This window comes from Hipposideros armiger, unplaced genomic scaffold, assembly GCF_001890085.2.
Source record: "Hipposideros armiger isolate ML-2016 unplaced genomic scaffold, ASM189008v1 scaffold_50, whole genome shotgun sequence".
NCBI classification, from domain to species: Eukaryota; Metazoa; Chordata; class Mammalia; order Chiroptera; family Hipposideridae; genus Hipposideros; species Hipposideros armiger.
In genome coordinates, this window is record NW_017731400.1 from 3,745,629 (window position 1) to 3,759,507 (window position 13,879).

At 40.7% G+C, this 13,879-nt stretch overlaps 1 protein-coding gene across 3 annotated transcripts in view; it reads right to left on the reverse strand.

Annotated features, from left to right (window-relative positions):
- Positions 1 to 353: 353 nt before the first annotated feature.
- The window catches only part of E2F3 (E2F transcription factor 3), a 77,208-nt gene continuing 63,682 nt past the window's right edge, over positions 354 to 13,879 (reverse strand). For 2 of the 3 annotated variants that reach the window (XM_019640478.1, XM_019640476.1), the window contains exons 2-7: positions 13,568 to 13,679; positions 12,116 to 12,335; positions 10,679 to 10,837; positions 7,108 to 7,222; positions 5,877 to 6,012; positions 354 to 3,872 (exon numbers count right to left, since the gene is read on the reverse strand). In XM_019640478.1, the coding sequence (XP_019496023.1) occupies positions 3,610 to 3,872; positions 5,877 to 6,012; positions 7,108 to 7,222; positions 10,679 to 10,837; positions 12,116 to 12,335; positions 13,568 to 13,679 (1,005 nt within the window). In that variant the 3' untranslated portion in view covers positions 354 to 3,609. Of the gene's footprint in view, positions 3,873 to 5,876; positions 6,013 to 7,107; positions 7,223 to 10,678; positions 10,838 to 12,115; positions 12,336 to 13,068; positions 13,432 to 13,567; positions 13,680 to 13,879 lie in introns of those variants that run through there. The other variant, XM_019640479.1, reaches the window with a different exon arrangement.

Genomic DNA, 13,879 nt, shown 5'->3' on the forward strand with positions numbered 1-13,879 from the left:
ACCAATCTTGAGAAAGAAAATTTATTGGCTTCATACTCCTCATGAGGAATAAAACTTGAGTTGCCACATTCTCAGTGTAAAAATCCTTCTTCAGTACCTGGGAGGGGTCTCTGCAGGCGGTCAGAGGCATGGCATGTTTCTGTGCTTCCCAAAGCGGGGAGCACACCACAGGTGCTGCACACATATTTGTGGAGTCCCAAATAAATGTTCCCGAAGTCCCAAATAAAAGGTAAGGCATATGATGTTTTAGACTTTTGTTCAAACATTCCCCTTAACTTGTTAGAGATTGTCTTTACACACGAAATTAATATAGGATCATAAGACCATAGTAAGAAAATGCATCCACAAGTCTGAACTCTTAAAAAAAATCATTTTATTGATCCTTTACCATACAAAATTTATTCAAATTACACCCATTTGAAGTGGTAAGATCACAGCTAGAGAACAGGTTACCCTGTAACAAATCTATTTACAAAATCCGTCATAAAAGCTTTTTTTTTTTACATTATATTACACATTTTCTTTTTTAAACTAGCATACAACACAAAGCTAAACTGATTAGTAGTTTGCCTTCTCCCAATTCTGGGAGAAATACTTCCTTTTGACAAAATCAAGTACCTCATAGGAAAAGAAATTCCCACAATCTGACAATTGCCACCTGACTCACTCTACAAGGCATCTTCCTTCAAATCCCTCCTCTCATACACACGAGTTGTCATGCACACGCAGAGTTCTTACTTCTTTTTCCTGAAAGCTAAAGCTTTAAATACTGCAATTTTATTTACAGATCTACACTTACAACAAAAAATGAAAACAAGAACCACAACAAAAAACAAAACAAAAACAAAATAACACTCTTAAAAAATTACAAACCAGCTAGAAAATATTCTGGCAGTGTTTACAAATTAATTGCTATCTTTGTACAAAATTGCTAGATAATGAAAATGTGAGTAGACTACGTATCAACTTAAATAAAACAATTGCTATGCACAAAATCTGTACATATTAACACACACCTAACACTGTTTGACAGCTCATGTGTTGCCCTTTATACAGTTTATTTTCTAAGGCTCACGCAGTCATAATTCGCACACTTGTAACTTTTAGCCATTTCATGTGTGAGCTTTAATAGCAGCAACTTAATGGTACCAGGAAACCGGCATATGTAGACTTAAAGTAACACAAGTATTGGAGTACTAACCCACTTCGTGTGCCAGATACTATGTCAAAAAGAAAATGACTTATGCAAACAGAATACAGTATGGACATTTAATTAATGTACACCAGTTAAGCCCATTAACTGGAAAAATCTTATGCATGAAGGAACTTTTAAGACTTATTAGTATTCCTTTCATTTTTTAAAACAATAAATACGGCATTACATTACGAAAAGGTTTAACGAGAAAGTCAACAAAACACACGACAACCTAGCCAGGTGAGCTCAGTCTTTAGACTTTGGAAAAAAATCAGCTTTGTGCAGCTGGCAAAGAGAATTACACAAAGCTGGAAGCAGAGGCAGCTAACCAGATGAGATAAATATGGGAAATGGGGAAAAGCTTGGCATAATTGGTTTCCCATACAGGAAAAAACCCCACAGTGCATTTCCAGTAGGCACTTGACACAAAGCTCTCCCTCCCTCCCCCACCCCAATGCTTCATCTCGGACCACACAGATATCTGTACCAAGTCCAGTGTGTGTGAAGGGAGGAGGCTAGGGATGGAGGCAGAAGAAAAAGGACGGTAATCTGCACCTTTGTTTTTCTTCCCAAACACACACCCATGCATACCTACACAAATTATTTAAAGTGCTGGTGTCATGGTTTTGACCCCACCACCACTTTGCATATTGTGGATATCTACCTAGAGTAAACTGGCTGGGGCGTTCATGGTTTTTTGTTTTGTATTTTTCCTAAGGGATGTTTTCAATTCAATTACACACATGAATCGAGTGCCTACTATGTGCCTACCACTGAGTCAGGCACATAGCATTTCAGTTTCACTGTTCATTTTGAGGTTTGTTTTTTTTTTACAAGACTCCCTCATTCCCGCGGTCTTTAGCATCCAAGGAATGGATTTGAGGTACTATGTCACATTCCCAGCGGGAAATGGCCGTCTCCACTGGCCAACGGGAACGCCATTCTGGGACACAGCTGGTAGGTTTTGCAGCTGACACCGTTTCCAACTTGGGACATCATTCCTGAAGAATAAAGTGGGAAAACACTCGGGGCATTCTATCACTTCATTTTCTATGTCCGCACCTCCCTTGGTCCAACTTACTCCTTCATAGAGGAAGGGGAACGTGTTCTGGCCAGTGGGGGGGCTCCCTGTTCTCACCAGCTCAAGTAAATGCCACTGATAGAATGCCACTCACACAACGAGATATCTTTCTCCCTAGAGGCCTCTTCATCTGACCCCATCCTGAGAAGTGGTCTCCCTGAGTGCAGTGGAAGAGAGCCCTTTTCCCGGTCACGGGGCCCCGGGAAGCCCAAGGATGGAGGGATCCACACCTGCTGCTCCTTGGGACTGCTACGTCATCTGACCCGGTTCTCCTTTCAAATGGGCCGCCAATGTCAGCGAGCTCCTGGACCAACTAGCTCTAAGCTCCCGCTCCGGGAAAGGAAGCCAGATGGGGCAATGCTTCTTGCAGAGGCTGTTAAATAAATTATAGATCACACGTGTTTAGATGCTCTAATCAGAGAGGTTCTCTACCCCTGCTTAAATAATTTGAATTAGCAAAAACTGCTGCAAAGTAAACAATTAAAATGAAATGGTGATGGGTGCCACAGGAATGCTTAAATGGCAGCTAATAAAATAAAAAAGTCTAAAACAATCCACAAAGAACTCCTAAGTAGGTATTTGCTACAAATCAACTTGAAATTCACAAATACGTTGGGCGGGCAGGGGAGTGGGAGTGGTTTATGGAGACAGGAAAATCCACAACAGCTGAGAGTGGCAGAACTCGGCTATTCTGTATCTGCAACAAGTATCTGAAAACAGGCTCTTCATCCGAAAGGCTGTGGAGGTTCTCTTGCCCTCCTAGTGGGACACACGGTCCATAGCTTACACTGAATTACGACAGTAATTTAAATATTCCTAAGAGCTGAAGAAATCCATCTCATACTTTTGCATGACTTCAAGTTTACAGTTCCCGCAGTTCCATTCCATATTAGCAGACCCCAAAGACATGCGTTCTGTGGAGAAGGCACGGCTTGAAATGCTATTAAGGAAGATTGCTGTTTTCCAGTGGGCCAGGTGGCCAGACCCCACTCTACAGCCCATCCGTCAGGCACAGCAAGCCAATCCGGGAGGGAGGGAGGGAGGAAAAGGACGGGTGAGAGACACCTGATTGCACATTTTCTCACTTGCTGACTCATCCAGATTTTGGAGCCTGGGGCAAAGCAGGGTTTTCCCAAGGGAGCCTGCAACTGTGCGCTTAGACAATTAAAAAAACAAAAATTCATTAAAATGTCAGCTTTGTTCTGAAGTTTGTCGTTTACTTCATGATACTATCTTGGAGGAAGAAGGTAGGAAGGGACAACACTGCATGACAGGTGTTCTGGGTCCATCATAAAAAAATATTGGTTTATAAGGGGGAGTTCACAAAGCATAATCAACTACACATAAAGTCTTCCACCAGCGGGAGCTTTTCCAAATCGTAAGCATCAAAGAGATCGCTGATGCCTTCTTCCTCCCCGAGGCTTAGGAGATAGTCTTCTTGGAGCAGGGGAGGCAGTAAGTTCACAAATGGTCCTTCTAGGTTGGAAGGAATTTGGTCCTCAGTCTGCTGTAAAAGGTTGGCTGGGGAGGCCAAAGGAGAAAGGTTTGCCATAGAAATCGAGCAGTCACTATGTCCTGAGTTGCTTGAAGCCAAGTCTGAAAAAAATCAGTGGAAACACAAAATAAATTAGGAGAAAATCACAATGATGTTTTTGTTAGAATATACATGTTGCCGTTGTTAAAGCATGCACCCTCTGCTAATGACAATTAGAAGACATGATATAGATCACCACCTCTTATGCTAACAGGCTAACAGTGCCGTGGCAACCTTTCTTTGTTCTAGGCTACTCGCTCATCTTGTAAAATACCTACCTACTGTTAGCAGACAAGGATACAAATAGCTTCAAAGATCAGAGGCTAATAAGTTCAAAAACGTCTCTCTGATACCAACTAGTCATTGTTTAAAGAAAAACAAAACAAAACATACATGCTGCCAAGTTGGCTCCCTAGTAGGAACTCACCAATTTTAATTTACGTAGTCTTTTTTGAACAACCAGCTTATAAAAGATACCTCTAAAAATACAAATAATAAGACATATTCACTTTGAATGCCTGTGGGGGAAAAATGGTCTTTTGTTTTGCCATTTGATGTGCTGTATAGTAGTCCCCCCTTATCTGGGGTTCCGCTTTTCACAATTATAATTACCCACAGTGAACAGAGGTCCAAAAATATTAAGTGGAAAACTCCAAAAATAAATGATTCATTAGTTTTAAATTGCCGCTGTTTTGCTAAGCGTGATGAAATCTCCTGCTGTACGAGTCTATCCTGCCCGGGACGCGAATCATCCCTTTGTCCAGCGTCTCCACACTGTATATGCTCCCTGCCCAGTAGTCACTTAGGAGCTGCCTTGGTTATGATGGACTGCTGTGGTACTGCAGTGCTTGTGTTCAAGTAAGTAACCCTTACAGTAGCCTAACACTACATCAAAATACCTACATCACTCACCTCACTTCGTCTCATCACATAGGCATTGTATCACTCACATCATCACAAAAAGAGGGGTGAGCACAGTACAATAAGATATTTTCAGAGAGAGACCACATTCACATAACTTTTATTAAAGTATATTGTTAGCATTGTTCTATTTTATTATTAGTTATTGTGGTCAATCACTTACTGTGCCTAATTTATAAAGAAAAACAAACAGTGTATACAGTTGACCCTTGAACAACACAGATTTGAACAGCACAGGTCCACTTATACACAGATTTTTTTTTCAATAAATACTTGTTACTGTCTTCAATCTGTGGGTCAGAGTCCACGGAGATCCTGGAACCAATCCCCCACAGAAAGATAACTTAAGTTTCTGCGGAGTCAAAAGTTATATGCAGATTTTCAACTATGTGGGCGTTGGCGCCCCTTAGGTTAACTACCTCACTGTTCAAGGGTCAACTGTATGGGGTTCAGTACTATCCCCACTTTCAGGCATCTACTGGGAGGACTAGTGTTCTTTTTTGCTCGGTTTGAAATCAGACCTATTCACTTAAATCATTCTTATTCTTGCTGCTATATTGGGAGACAGGAGGGGAAAAAAACTAAACACATATCCCCAATCTTTAAAAAAAAAAGACGGCAAAGAGTTTCCTTTGCTCCAGGGACAGTGGAGGAAGGAGTTAGATTTATTCTGGGTGAGGGAGGGTTCCTCCCATATCCTCTCTCTAGCACATTGTGGGGATGGGGAGGAATCAAAACAAAACTTCTTTGATAGAGGCTTTTCTCTCCAAACTTTTTTCATTTCCCTCTCTAATGGTCTCTGTAGCATCATGCAAAGGTGTGTAGCCAAGTGTGGCTGATGATTCACTCAGCTAGCTCTCAGCTTCACTCCCCACTTCAGTTGGTTTTTCCCCCAACACTGTAAGGAAATGGTTTCTGCCAACAGCAAAAGCGTGAGAGGCTCCATTAGTGGGCGGAGGAGTCATCAGCCCAGATCATTATTTTATTCCGTAAACTAGTAAGAATGCCTTTTAAAAAGTGATAGCTTCATAACAACAATAACAGAAGATTTTGTTTCTTGCCCAGGCTTGTGGTTCTGATACAGGATCCTTCGAGTCACCTTCATTTTTAACATAGTTTCCAAATGACAAAAGCAGAATATTTACCTTTGGAAGTGGGTTTGGGGATATTTCCATTGTGGTCTTGGTTGTTTGTTTTCATTGGGCTGTGTGTTTCCGTCTCTTCTGGACACAAGTAAACCTCAATGGGTCCTTGGGTACTTGCCAAGTGTATTTGTAGGCTCTATGAACAGAAAATAATGAGAAAAGTTCAAAATGGAAGTTCTGGTAGAAATGAAAGCTGTAGTAATTTTCATCAAAAAATGGAAAGGGCAATTTTAATTTTCATAGGTCATTTTGCTTTCTTCACAGGTAGTCCACCTTTATCAATGACTGTCATCCCCTAAAGCAGGGGTCAGCAAATGATGGCCCAAGGGCCAAATCCAGACCACCAACTAGTTTTGTAAATAAAGTTTTATTGGCAGAGTCAGGTCTATTCTCATTGTTTATGTATTGCCTCTAGCTCCCTGCCCCTCCCCACCCCGTGTTATAATGGCAGAGTTGTACAGTTGAGTAGTTCCAACAGAGCCTGAATGGCTCACAAAGCCAAAAATACCTGTCTGATCGTTTAAAGAAAAGTTTGCTGACCCCTGCCATAGAGGAGGTGAATTATGCTCTCTAAATATATTTATTTTTTTGCAATGTAATTAAAAGTTTCTTTAAGTGTTCCAAATACAGTTATTTCCATGGTATTATTCCTTTATGGTAGGGCTTTTTTATGTTGAACTTTAATAACCACTGGATGCATAGTATTCTTAAGTGCTAAGAAGTAAGTTTAATAAGAGAATGTAGCACACTGATATTTAAAATTCTTCTTCATCTCGGTCATAGAGCTATTATTATCATTTAAGTTGAGAACTTGACCCTAGATGGCAGCTTGCAAATTTCATTCTCTTTTTATTTTCTATGCATATTCTTTTTACTACATTTCTTTGTAGTTGTAGTGGGGACTATATCCAGAATAATCAACATAAAATTCCCCAACGGTTCACATTGATCAGAACCACTGGATAACAAATTATGAAAAAAAGAAAGAATAAGAGGGACAGGGCATCATATACCACTTTGAGTTAAATGCCATGCAATACTAAAGTTAGATTTTTTGGACACTCAATACATATTGAACAATTGAAATGCTTTTAAAGTTAGGGTTAATTAAAAGATGGGGAAATAACTTTCAAGTTTTCAGGAGGATACAAACTTTAACCATGAGTCAATGATTCTTTAACGTCAGGCATTCCAAAAAGATCTCTGCAGATGAACAAAGACGTCTCCTTACCTCTATTGGGTCAGGCACTTCAAGTCTTGTTTCTGGAGGGGCTTTCACAACTATAACAGTTTGGTCTTTAAGGCCACTAATTTTTCGAATATCTTGATATGTAACATAAGCTAACGTAATGAGTGTTAAGGAAATCTTCCAACTAATTAACTCCGATGTAATCATTATGAAGATAAAATAGATGCATGGAAAAATGTTGAAGTATTTTGTGATTTATAACAATATGTCTGTCTGTCCTTCTAGATCTTTAAATATATGGGCTCTCCCATGAATCTTGTTTTCTGGGTGATATTCTAAACAACAAAAGAGATGTATAGCCTTTTCCAGTCCACTGTTAAAAAGTCCATGGCTATTCAAAATATTAAAATAAACACAGGAGTAGAATAGTTAAAATAACTTATCAAAAGAAACCCAAACCTAATTCGGTCAGGGATTTTCAAACCAGAATTCTCTGGAACATAGATATTCCATGAACTCCAAAAAAGTGTGCTGTCACTCAAATTGAATGATGGCAGATCCCAATTTCCAAAAAAAAAAAAAAAAGAAGAAAAGAACAAAAAAAAATTAAGCTCTATTAATCATAATTTTTTGGAAACTCCAATAACTTCTATTTGCTACTTGACTATTAGCAAGTGTCTGCAGCCACCCAAACAAATGAATGAAAGAGTAGCAAATAGATATATTAGTGGAAGAGCTCAGAATACTGTTCAGGCAGGCAGCTTGTTTTCTGAAGTGCACCTGGGCTGGCTGTGATTATATATTGTCTGCTGATAAAGAGTGTCACTACTCCTGTTAAAAAAATATCCTTTGTATCATATTATTAACTCTATCAATATTTCAGTGTTCACAAGGAGGAAAGCAGCTTCCAGATGCTCTGCAACCTGGATGAATTTGAGAGACACCAATTTAGGAATAGAGAGTAAATAATATTTCAGTACTCGTGGTAGTTACTTCTGAGCACTGAACAATTCTTTTAAGTGCTCTGGCAGCCAAATCTAAGAGGACACCATGAAAGAATACGGTACTTATTATGTAATAAAAGTATTCATGCAAGCTTTCCTAGAGAGAACAGGCTTTTACTTGGCACTAAGGGAGAATACGTGACATGGCTTTCTTATAAAAGGGACATGGAGTAACATTATTAATGTACAATGTCTTTAGCCAGTTGGTTTTTAAATTATTAACCCACCCAAAAATGTCTAGGATTAAACAGCAAATCACAACTCAACGAAGGCATTTCTACAGGTAATATAATGTAGCTAATAGAGTCTGTGATCGAACATGTTGAATACAGAAATAGGACTTAAGAGAGCCCAGAGGAAATAATGTCCCTTAGAATAGTAGCTTTTTATTAGAAAATGAAGGAAGTTATGAACCTACTGATCAGAAAAAAGGCACATATACCCCAAATCTGCATATACATTTTGGGGCATTTATCACGCACTACCTTCTTTTAAGTCTCAATCGTTGAGACAACAGCCAATTCAGTGTTGAGCTTAACTGGACAGCTCAAGCAGGATTCTAGGTTTTAGGTCACCATTTTTCTCGTCAAGGAAGTCGACTGCTACCTTTATAGAAGTCTTGACAGTTCTGAATTTTAACTGGGAACACTGGGGAAACTGATAACCAGGTACTTACTCCACAGCCCCCCTGTCAAAAAGCTATGTGACAGGGACTCATTAAAATAAAAACGCATCTACAATTACTCAACATGCTGCAGGAAGGAAAATTTCAACATGTTTGTGAACAAGCTGTACCAAATTCGGAACTGAATGGCAAATTGAAATTGTGCAAACACATTCTCTAATCTTACAAACTTAAAGTGCTTCTACTGTGGTTCCCTCCTGAATTTGCTTCTTGGGTTAGCACTCCCAGCAAGAAAGGTTTCATTTTCTGCCACAAAGGCCCCCAAGAAAGCTAACGTAGGCGACAATGCTATAAACTACACAACCTGTCAATCGTGTAACCGCCATATCCCCTCCTCGCTGGGGCTCCCAACTAAACAGGGAACGAAACAGCCCAGCTGGAGCTATTCTTGTTTCTTCCCCTGTAAACCCACTCTGGCCACCACTGAGGGTTCACATCAGCACACCTCTTCTCCATCTCACCAATCATCAGCTGATAAGGTTAATCTTTTTGGTCAACAGGAAATGAACAACTGCAGTTTCAAAAAACTGCCTGAATTGGAAAATAAATGTCCCCACACCCTCCAAGGGGAAGCCTATTAGAGAGGAGGCACTAAAAAAAACTGGGCAAGACATATTTTATTTTCTGTTTCACAAAAGTACATATGGAATAATCAGGTGTCTGGAACTAAAATTAGAGATGGGGCAATTTAAAATATTGGAAAAGAGGGCCGGACGAGTGGTGTGTTGCTTAAGAGTTGGCTTGGGACACCAGCTCTGAGCAACAGGGCCCCGGTTCGGATCCCACATGAGGGCCAGTGACGCTGCCTTCTACAGCTAAGATGCTGAACAACAGCTCAACCTGGAGCTGGGCTGCCGTGAGTTACCGGCGACAGTGTAGGCTGCAGTGGAGCTGCAGTGGGCCCCCGTAAGCTACCGTGAGCGGCCGGCGTCTGGCATGAGAGGCTGTCCAGTGGCCCGCAACCAATCTGCCTCACCCGGGAAGAGCGCAATGATCACAATACCAACATGGGCCAGTGAAGCGACGTCCTCTACAACTAGACTGAAGAACAAAAGGACAGCAACTTGTCTGTTCCCCTTCCCCAATTCCCCAATAAAATCTTAAAAAATAAATAAATAAATAAAATATTGGAAAAGATTGGTTTTTGTCTTCTACTCATAACCGAGAATATTGCAAAATCTTCTTGCCAAAATAATGAAGTCATCTCCCTCATCTTTTGTTTGAAGGGAGATGATAAACAATCAGCTTTCCTGAGATGGTCAACAGATTGTCAGCTACTTGAGAACAAGAATTGGCTTTTTATATTTTTATTTCCAAGGACTCATTTTTATAGGTGAACAGATAAATTGAGATTTCTCAGGCCTCGTGGTGCTTCTGAGATCAGTTTTTGGTGTTGTGAGTCAGCATAATGCTCTTTAAAAGTTATAGAATGATTTTTTTAATACTCTTTCAATTTCTTCAACTACAGCTCAATCAGACAGATTCAACAAATTCCAATTGCTCCAATATCTGATGAAAAGAAAATAGAATGTGAGAACCCCAACAGTGACAGTTAACTCCCACCCAAAATCTGGGACACCGAAGATGAATCTGCTAAATGTTGTCATTAATATTAATACCGACACCATACGTATCTTATAATAGTGTTGCCTTACGCTATGAGTGTATCCATATGTCCCAACCACACATGAATAAAATGCTTTATAAAACGGTTCCCTCCTTGCTATCAAAATAGACACGATAGGATCGTCTGCTGACTATTTTTCCATAAATACTGACTTCTAATACAAAGATAAGTAGGTTCTCACACACACACGCACACATGCATGAAACCATAGTAAAATTCTACCTTGTGTATAAAAGTCAAGATTGTAAATAGTCTAGAAGGCACTAACCCCCAATGATCAGGTGCCACAAAGGATATCTTTGATTCTCTGAATCCTCGGTTAACAGTTTGAGGTCCAGGGTGCAGCTTTGGATCAGTTCATCTAATTTCTTCTCCTCCTGACTGAGCTCGGTCACTTCCTTTGACAGGCCTTGACACTGGGCCAGCATGCCCCCGTCCTCAGACAGACTGCAGCCCCTAGAAACCCAAACACAGACTCTGCATGGCTACTTGAGGGGCTAAAGCGGGGAAGGAAAAGGGCAGTTAAGGGAGGGCAGGAAGAAACGGTCCTTTGGGTAAATGGCCCCTCTTGACACAGACGGTCACACTGCTCTTAGCCAAGTGTTAAAATTAGAACATTTATACATATGTTTTCATATATATACAATCCTTTACTTTTCACACCATAGAAATTAAGTGAAAAAACACTGTGATTTTCAGGTTTCCTTGCTCGAGCGGAGGCCTGTTTCTTCATGAGGCTCAAATTCAAAGGGCAAAGAGAGGCAGCTTCTTCCCGCCATGTGCTTCCCGAGGGGGAAAGACATAGAAAGACAGGATTCAATGGTCAACAAAAGACCCAAAAAACACAAAAGACCGAGATAATTTCTGATGGTCTTATACCAACAGCTAAAAAGGAAAAGGAGGTTAAGGAAACAGATAGATGTGCTGCATGCAAGAACACAGGTCAACACCCAAAAGTTTTCTCTAAACTACAGGCCAAAATGGATCACTGCACCATCACACAATTCCAAAAAAGTCCAAAAAAGTGACCTGTTCATCTTAGCATATCTGAAGTATTTTTTGAAAGCCACCCCATAAAAGATTTAATCCTTCCAATATGCTTTAATAGTTCTTCTAAAATACTGGCTGTTCAGGGCTCTGTCCATAATTCACATTAATTACACATGTGGGTGTATAGGGGACAGGTGTTACCATCTCTGCTTTCTAGAAGGAACTGAGGCATTTAAGTCTTGCTTAAATTTACATAGAAAGTAAGTTAATCTGCTATCAGAACCATGGGTCAAGATATCTGGCAATTCTACATATACAAAGATGTGTAGATACACAGCCATAGTTAATTTCCAAATTCCTATTAGAGACAAGCCAAAAACATGTGTAAGCATCTATGAGATTCCACATGTGAGCTCCTATACAGACCTCACGGTAACAAATGAACAGCATTCTACATTACATCTGCAGGACCCTGGTTAATCCCAGGGTCCCCTTGCTTGAGGCTAATGGAATATAAACCCTTTTTATCTCTGACAGTATCTAAATAGGTCTCTTTGAAAAGACACTTTCTGGCCTCAAAGTAGTTGAGGAAGGAAGAGAGTAGGAGAGAGTAGAAAAGAGTAGGAGAGGGGAGGAATTAAGTGTGGGCATGGATGTGAAAGTCGGGACTGGGAGGAAGCCCACTGTTTGAAAAGACCCCATCAGAGGCAGGGAAGGGCAGCGGGGGCCGTGACTCATACTCACATCCATTGCACGTTGTTTTTTGACTTCTTCTTAATGAGGTGGATGCCTTCCAGTACATTGGTGATATCATAAATCCTTCTCTTTTGCACTTTCAGCACCTCTGCTGCCTTGTTCAAATCCAAGACCCCATCAGGCGACTGGCTCAGTAGCTGAATGAACTTCTTGGTGAGCAGACCAAGTGATGTATCATACCGTGTTTTTTCTGAGGGAGATTTTGGAGCTTAAAGAAAAACAAAAACCGAGCGGGTGGGGGATAGGGGGAAAGGTAAAGAAATGAAGGGTTTCTTGCAGTTAAGCAAGCCCCCTTTCCCACTGCAGCCCGAGGATTAGTATTGGAAGCAAAGCTGTGGTTGCTGGTAAGTTATAGAAAGCGATACAATTGCTTTATTAGAAAAAGAAAGGGGCAGTAAAAATCCCTGAAGAAAGCATTTTACTGTGATTTTCTCAGTAGTTTGTGCTTTGGCTTACCCTATTACCTGGGGCTAGTGAAGTATCTCACACATAGTAGGTGCTCAAAAATATCTGTTGAATAAATGAAAAAGTGCTGTAGCCCCATGGAATCAGCACATGTGGAACCTAACCTGATGGGGCCAAGTTACGAATCTCTCCAGCATTTCGTAACAGGGGTGAAGACAGACCCTCCTCAACTGGGCGTGCAGGCACCTGTGTGTGTCTCTGTGTGTAGCTGGTTCACCAATACTTCAAATAATGCTTCATGTGGATGAAGACTATCTGGAAGTCTGTTAATCAAATCTCCCCATCCCTCTTGAATAAAATTTCTTATATTTAACCTTGTATCCAGTCTCTTATAGGTGCACGGGGCAAGTTTAATTTAGCAGCACACACAATTTGCGGTTTGCCTAATTCGTAAATGACAGGAAAGGAGGGAACAAAGTCTAATTTAGCCTTTACATTTAACACCAGACATTAAGGACAATTTAGCTTTTTCTAACCTGCTTTTCTCTCTCTCCAGAAGAAACGGTGATCGTATTCAATGGGAAGAGAAAGTAGCTGCAATTTACTGGTCTTCCTCATTTCTTACGCTGTCTTGTGCTGAGCTAGAGATGTGGGCTGATATAGACATTACTGGCTCGGGCACATTTTGTCTACATCCAGTTAGCCCGTTTCTGAAGTAATGTCCATTGAGGCAAGTTAAAATTAAAATTGATTATAGAACATGCCAAAGAGCTTGAATTCTATATTGAAAATGAAACTGCACACATTTAAAGAGGGACTCCCCCTCCCTTCAGTCAGTATTTAGGTACTAAAGGGACTCTGTAAACCTTTTGCTGGGTGTCTGCAGACATTGTATTTATTTTTTGGATAGGCACAGAAAGAAATGAAAAAGAATAAAACATGCCAAAATTATTCACACCTTGGCACCCGTCCAGCCCCAAGCTTTGAAAGTTGGAAATCCACACCCCAGAGCATCAGAGATGAAAGAATCCTTACTTTTGGGACTGTCTGGACTTCGCAGTGCAGCTCTCCCTTTGCCCTTAGGGGTTTTTAAACCATCTGAGAGGTACTGATGACCGCTTTCTCCTAGCTCCAGCCTTCGCTTGGCCTGAAATAAGAAAGTACAATCGTTTGTCCCTGGTCATGTGGACAATCACAGGAAGTGAGGCTGTTTGGGAGCTGGCCCCCCTCACTCAGGGGCTCGCCATTCCCCACAGCCACGTTTCTGGCGTTAGGGGCTGGGCTGTCATGCTAACTCTCTCTTCACCTGCAATGATCGTCCATATACACCCAGATGGACACATCCAA